Genomic DNA, 7,930 nt, shown 5'->3' with positions numbered 1-7,930 from the left:
GCCACGACTACCTGGAGCACTCTTTGACGAGGTCAACATCGGGACAGGCACTGTTCCCCCTACTGCCGAGGAGAAGTCAAGTAGGATGCAGGAGGCATTCAGGATTGTCCGGCAAAATATGGAGAGAGCGGCGACGGATCAGGCCCGCCACTACAACCTCAGACGGCGAAAATGGACTCCTAGGGTTGGCGAACTAGTTCTCGCCAAGGAACACCATCTATCCAAGGCCGCGGACGGATTCGCAGCGAAATTGGCCCCCAAATATGACGGCCCCTACAAAATCCTGAGGTACATATCACCGGTGATCGTCCAGTTACGCAAGACCGATGGAGGAAGGGAAAAGACGGCCAATATCGCGGAATTAAAAACGTATCATACCAGCGAGGCCATATAGACACAAGGAGACACAAAAAAAAAAGGAACGACCACACAAATAATTGAATTAATTAACCAACTTTAATTTCGTAAGCTACTCCAACCAGCCATTCAACCGCGAACCACCGGAGAGCGAACATCGGAATTTCGGAAGCTACCAGAGGAAAAAAAAATAAAAAATAAATAAATAACAACATCAAAATGGAAGTCAACAACAAGTGGGCGAACAGCGTCAAACGCATACGCGAACGCATAGAGGAGGAGGAAGCGAAACGTCCTCGCACCCAGGTACTGGGGTCACAGCCCACTACCGGCATACGAAACGCCGCGACGGCACGCGCCGCCGCGCGACACACGCAGCTTACGGATAGCACCACCGGGCACCGCGCCGCAGCCATAAGGGCAGTCAACGCCCACGCCGCAGTCGGGACGACACGCGTCGCCTCCATCCACGACGCCGCAGCGCACATGACTAATGTGCAAACTAGACAGCGGATATCCGCTGCCCCTACCGCAGTCGCTGCACCCAGCAGCGTCAGTAGCACGCCCTCCTACGTCACCACGCCAGGATCCGCCGTACATACCGGTGTCAGCACTACGCGCGCACTCACGGCCGCTACACACTCGACCGTCACGCATACAACCGCCGCACATATGGCAGCTCGACGAGCCGTCTACCACCAACAAGTCGCCGGGCGCACCGCCGCCTGGGCAGAAGCCGCCGCAAGGGCGCACCCTATCAGGCGTACCGTACCAACGCCCCAGTGTATTCTCGGCAGGGTAACGGCCGATACGCGCAATGCCTTGATAGTCGCAGCAGAGCGAGCCGGCAGTACCGAAGAGAGTTCCACGAGTAGCAACTCAACAGAATGCAGTAGCTCAAGCGGAAGTGCGACTAGTTCAAGTGACAGCTCGGACGACTCGAGCGAGGGGCGAGTTGACCCGTCGGCCACTCCGGCCAACGAACAGATACCCGCGAGGCGAACACCATCACCGGCCATCCAACTCTCCTCAGGGGAAGAGACAACGCCGCGGGAGGAGCAAGGGCCAGTACTAGCATACCCGCCAGGGCCAGGCAGCATCACAATATACCCGGTGGACCTGCGTTCGTTAGAGGGGACACGATGGCTGACAGATGCGGTGATGGACGCATGGGCGAGAGGGTTAGAAGCCGAGTTGGGACCAGGGGCCACCATACTCAGCCCTTTCGTTGTGTGGCAACTAACGCAGAAAGGCAACCCGGAGGAACATTATCGGCGCATCCATCGCTGGCTGCGAAAAACGGACCTGTTTGGTAAGCGGGCGGTGCTGGCGCCCCACAACACGGCTGGACACTGGTACCTGCTAGTACTGGCGAACCAGGAGACCACCCACCACCTCCTTGACATGGAATGCTGGAGGGAACGCTATATGTGGACCGTGGACTCTAGGACGAGGGGAGGAGCCGCCCACACAACAAATATATGGGAGAAGTTCCTGCAGTGGGAGTATACCCAGAGGCACGGCGGGGTAGGCTTCGAGGTTCAAGGAGTTTACCCGAGGGTCCCACAACAGGAAAACGACGGAGACTGCGGGGTATATGTACTGGAGACCATCGAGAGCGTTATGCGCTTTGTCGGACAGGGCAGAGGCGCACCAGGATGCATCGCAGAGCCTTTCACGGCCGATATGGCAGCCCTGAAGTGGGCGCAGATATTGTCCACGTTCCAACAGTACGCGCATGGACGCCAAAGCGCGGAACCGCCGCCGTCACAACCGCACCCACCACTGCCCCAAGACAGAGCCACTACCGCCACGCCGATCCGACCGCCGTCACCACCAGCCCGGTCCTCCGCTACTGTCGCCTCAACGACACAACCGCCGCGATCACCACATCCACAATCGGAGCCAAAACAGCAGCAACCAGAGATGCCTCCAGAAGGGATCGAGGTCATGGCTAGTGATGTCGACGGACCGGTGTTAGACCAATATCCGGAAATTGCCGAGAGAATCCGCAGCGTCTTCGGGAGAATCGACCAGGGAACGTGCAGGGCACGCCAGAGGTTCCGCATAGAGAACTACACGGTCACCGTGTATAGAGGGAAAGCGCGCATACAGCCAAGGATGAAGGAGCATTGAACCTCCGAAGTGGTGGGGATTGTGAGGACTAAATGTTCAACAAGAAATTTAGCCCACACAAGCAATACGACACCGCACAACAGCCAGTCAAGCAACACAACTCATAGCAACACAACTCGTAGCAACACCCGACAGCATCTTTGTGACCATGACAACGAAACATCACACAGCAACATGTGGCTGCACGACCACGCAACATCAAGCACGTAGCCCATAAAATATAGAGCACAGCCAGAAAACAGTCAGTCAGCACGGAGCTGTGGTCGCGAGTGAACGACTAGAATTGAAGGGAGCGATCACAATCACCTTTTAAAGGTAGAAAACCATATTTCGTAGTGAGAACTACCGCTGAATGGAGCGATTGCTTGTGAGTGGTACACACACACCACAAGACATCACCACTCAGAGTAGTGATCATTAAAAACGGTTCCGATCACCGCTCGCCCCTGTCTACCGCGAAGCCGCGTGCGAACGACATCCGCTCGTTCGCCGTCAACAGCGCACGCCAAGGGTGCCAGAAAGAGCGCTACCCGTCGCTGTCAACGGCGCAACGCCAAGCGCGTCCGCAAGAGCGCTACTCGTCGCCGTCAACAGCGCAGCGCCAAGCATGCCAACAAGAGCGCTACTTACAGTCGCCAGCAGAGCCCCACTCACAAGGGCATTACTCATCGGCGTTAACCGAGCGCCTCTCATCAGCGCGTCCAAGAACGCCACCAGAGCAATACTCATCGGCGTTAACTGAGCGCCACTCACCGGCACGACCAGAGCGCAACTCACATTGTAGGAGCGCTGTATACCGACGCGGCCAGAGCACCGCTTACCGACGTTTGCAGCGCGCCACTCAGCGGCGTCAGCAGAGCGCTGCTTACCAGAACTGAAGCCACGCCACTACCGCCTAACGGGACAAGAAGCCGTTACCCAGCCACTGCAAGTGACGCCACCAAATTTTGCCAAGTGTTATTTGTTATATGTTCTTTATAGAAATTAAGAAAATTAAATTAATAAAGTGCGATTTACCAGAGCCCCGAAACTACAAATTTATTGTAACGAACCCTGGACACGGCGAGTATACCCCAGCATCGTAGAAGAACCGGCGGGGCAAATAAAACGCTTCGTTACAAATTAACAAGACAAACTTAGCACAGTGCGTAGGCAACTGGCTGAGTCAGTGGTGATCGTCGGTTCGAATCCTACTGAAAGAAGTCTGATGAGGAAATGTGGTGATTTCCGAAATAGCTATCACTTCTACCATTTTTTCAAATTATTGTTGCTTTTCCACAATCACTTTTCACTTGAAACGGCCTCAAGTTCATAAAAATTGTTGAAGGAAAAAAAACCCCTTTTTATAAAAAAAAAAATTAACAAAAAAATTACATACCAATATTTAAAAGGTTGATAGCGTTGTAAAGGCGATTAAACCCCCTTTCTTCTGATAAGCATATTTGTATGCTTCGTATATAAGAATAAAAAAAAACATATTTAAAGAAAAAAATACCTTTTTTTATAAAAAAAGAGGCGATTAAACCCCCTTTCTTCTGATATACATATTTCTATACTTCGTATATAAAAATTTGAGAAAAACCAATTTGAGAAGAACCAATGTTAATGACATCAATAAAATCCGTGGTGTCGAGTGGGTTCTGAAGCTCCTCCACCAATTTGGTAGCAGCGTCTTATCACACATGGTTGGGTTGCAAGGCTCCCCTTTTGCCGTCCGGAATGATGAACAGTCAGGTGTTGTTCTGTCACTAAGGTTGTTCTCAGTTAGGCGCATAATTTGGCAGATCGTTTACGGGGTTATAAAATTGTTTCGATAAACAAAACCAGTGTCCAAAAAATGGTTACGAACCAACTTAATCAAATGGGGGGCATCAGCAAAGACAAAAATCTTGGCGTCTTTTTCAGCTGGATTAGGGAACCATTTTTTTTTTAAGGAAGAAAAGACTTACTACAATTTTTGATGATTTTTATAATTAACCTATCTATATATTAACCTGTGGAAACTTGTAGTTCTTTCCAGAGCCTCATATTCCCCGATCCCATGTCAGATACGATTCCGACTACAGGATAACCCGCATTATGAAGCTGAACTACGATACTTTCTAATAACGATTTAGTTATTAGAGTATCGAATCCATAGAACACGGGTTGCATCCATGAATACTTCAGCCCCCTTGCTATAACTACTTGAGCTTGTTTTGTTGGACTTCTCACTGTGTCTGTGAGTGAAAAGCGAAAATGCATACGCGATCTGCCAATTCCATTTCGTTATTCTCCTCCATTGCATCTATGACGAATTGCAATATTCTATCTTCGAATCTTAACTTTTGCAGCCACCTCGCCAAAGTTGGCTCTGAAGGCAAGGGAAAGCCTTTGCAGCACAAATGAGTGTTCGCCCTTGGTCCCGATGCATGCAAAGGCAAAGCCCAAGCTACGTCCTCGTACTTCCAATTAGAGATGGGCACGGGCCCGGCCCGGCACGAGTGCGAAATCAACTTTTAAAGACACGCACGAGCCCGCACGTTAAGAATTTTAGTGGGGCCCGGCCCGGCACGACGGGACATGTCCCAGCCCGGAAATAAAGAACCAACTTTTATTGTATGTATACATATGTACATTTTTTAATTTTGTGTTTATGTGTGTATATTTACTTAAGCGAATCAATTTTTTACATCAACGATTTTTATAATATATTTTCTGGGAAGTAGAAAAAGTGGAAGGTATTTTATGTACAGATATGTAAACAAAACTACTAACAGCCGCACTCAGAGTCGTTTAATGATTACTTAAGGTGTCCCTTAGTAACGATTTGAAAAAATTCAGTTAATGATTCATTAACAGCATTTAATGTACATTAAAGGTAAGTAAACAAAAACCTTTACTTAGCTTTTTAACGAATGATTTTGAATTTTTTTGTTTATTTTCAATAAATTTCAATTTCGATAACGTTGCTGTAACAGTGGCAATGGCCCAGTGAGCAGAGCACTTCGTGTCATTCAAAAGATCCGAGTTCAATCCTCGGCAACGAATTTTTTTTAATACAATTTTTTTTAAGTGTTATTGCTTAAAAAAATCATATTTTTATTTTATTTAACGTTTGGAAACTTTTTTGATTCATCTTTTTTCTTTTAGTTTCAGTTTCTCAAATTTTTAGTTTTTCCTGTTATAAAAAATATTTTTTTCATTTCGTTTTTAGAAAACTTATTGCTAAACGATAAATATAATAACACTATTAGCACATCTTNTTTTTAATTTTGTGTTTATGTGTGTATATTTACTTAAGCGAATCAATTTTTTACATCAACGATTTTTATAATATATTTTCTGGGAAGTAGAAAAAGTGGAAGGTATTTTATGTACAGATATGTAAACAAAACTACTAACAGCCGCACTCAGAGTCGTTTAATGATTACTTAAGGTGTCCCTTAGTAACGATTTGAAAAAATTCAGTTAATGATTCATTAACAGCATTTAATGTACATTAAAGGTAAGTAAACAAAAACCTTTACTTAGCTTTTTAACGAATGATTTTGAATTTTTTTGTTTATTTTCAATAAATTTCAATTTCGATAACGTTGCTGTAACAGTGGCAATGGCCCAGTGAGCAGAGCACTTCGTGTCATTCAAAAGATCCGAGTTCAATCCTCGGCAACGAATTTTTTTTAATACAATTTTTTTTAAGTGTTATTGCTTAAAAAAATCATATTTTTATTTTATTTAACGTTTGGAAACTTTTTTGATTCATCTTTTTTCTTTTAGTTTCAGTTTCTCAAATTTTTAGTTTTTCCTGTTATAAAAAATATTTTTTTCATTTCGTTTTTAGAAAACTTATTGCTAAACGATAAATATAATAACACTATTAGCACATCTTTCAATTACTCATTTGAAATACAGAAAAGAGCTTTCAAGATAGTTGCAAGCATGATACAAATATTTAAAGGTAAAACCGTTCGCTCAATTCGTCCGCCATTGGGTTTTTTTGACGTTTGCTAGCACTTTGAGTTTTCTCTCTCGAAATGCTTCTTATGTCAAAGAAATTCAAAATAAACAAATGTAAATTTATGATTTGAAATATTTATTTATTCAGAAGTTGGAAAAACTAAAAAATTTCGAAACGAAAAATGAGTTGCAGCTTTAACGGATGCGCAAGTACCGTTGTCCACTGCAAGCAGAGCAATATCAAGTTTTTTAAGTTCCCGCAATTATCGTATATACGGCAAAAATGGATCGAGGTTTGTGGTGTTATAGAAGCGGATTTGCCAAAGTGCCCGTATGTGTGCTCGGCTCATTTTTTGCCACACCACTTGACCCAATGTAAGCACAAGGTCATTCTTTGCAAGAGTGCAGTGCCTTTAAGGTAAAAATGTTTAAATTTATGCATGTAAGCATATGTATGTAGAATCAACCTTATTTGTTTACAAAAGAAATAACCAAGAATCCCAATCGCAATTGCAAGTGACTAACTTATCTATTTTAAAGGATAGTTAAAGCATTAGTTAAACGTAATTAATAGAAGTTCATTGAACACAATTGTTTACATTTATTTATTTATTTACATACATATGTATATATGTATGTATGTATGTGCATTCAAATTTTGTTGTTTCGTCAAAATATATTTATTTGGTTTGAGTGAAAAAAAAAAAAAAAAATGAAATGACGGCGAGAGAAATTTTCAAAATGCTAGCAAACGTCAAAATTCCTAAAGCTGGCTCTCAGCGATTGTACCTTATAAATATTTGTATCACGGTTGCAAGATAGTTGTCTCTCGAAAGGCTGAGGTGAGTGGAAAGACAGATGCCAGAGTTGGCCTGTTATTGGTCTTGTTTGTCTTTCAGCAAACAGTTTCTAAAAATTTAATTTAATTAAAAAAATGTTTCCTTTTTAAAGCAAAAAAATCTATAAATCAAAAGAAAATTACATCAAAAAAGCAACAGAATTCAATAAGGGCAGTTTATAAAAATTGAACAAAAAATAAATAAAAAAGGAAAAAAAATTCCTGCCCTAGCACTCGAACTCGGATCTCTCGAATGGCACGCATTGCTCTGCTCACTCAGCCATTGCGTCTGTTAAGCCAGTGCGCGCAAAATGATATAAATACTTATTTTTATATTTTATTTCAAACTGAACGAAAAAACTGGAGTGCAATGGGGTATAGTCATTGCGCTGGGTATGCAGTTACAGTTGCATGGCTATACTCAATCCCGACTCTTGCGTCCTCGTTCGCGCACTCTGGGCAACGTGAGCAACCCATGTGCGAGATGCGGTAACCAATCCGAGTGGAGCCTTGGGTCACGGCAGAAAGAGAGGGAGCTTCGGTGGGGCCACTCTGACTTATTCGGTTTAAGGGCTCACTGAAGTCTGCAGCGTCTGTTCACCAGTAGGTGCGGCTGCAAGCGGGTGTCTGCTTGGAGCAAGCGGCTCGCTATATAAACGT

At 44.4% G+C, this 7,930-nt stretch overlaps 1 protein-coding gene across 1 annotated transcript in view; it reads left to right on the top strand.

Annotated features, from left to right (window-relative positions):
- The first annotated feature begins 576 nt into the window (after positions 1-576).
- Positions 577-7,930, top strand: part of LOC108368261 (mucin-5AC-like) — a 17,560-nt gene continuing 10,206 nt past the window's right edge. Inside the window, exon 1 of the mRNA XM_017623082.1 lies at positions 577-1,515. Coding sequence (XP_017478571.1) covers positions 577-1,515 — 939 coding nt within the window. The remainder of the gene's footprint in view (positions 1,516-7,930) is intronic.

This window comes from Rhagoletis zephyria, unplaced genomic scaffold (assembly GCF_001687245.7).
Source record: "Rhagoletis zephyria isolate East Lansing unplaced genomic scaffold, Rhagoletis_zephyria_1.1 Rzeph_scaffold_03035, whole genome shotgun sequence".
Lineage (NCBI taxonomy): Eukaryota > Metazoa > Arthropoda > Insecta > Diptera > Tephritidae > Rhagoletis > Rhagoletis zephyria.
This window is presented reverse-complemented; position numbering and strand designations above follow the sequence as displayed.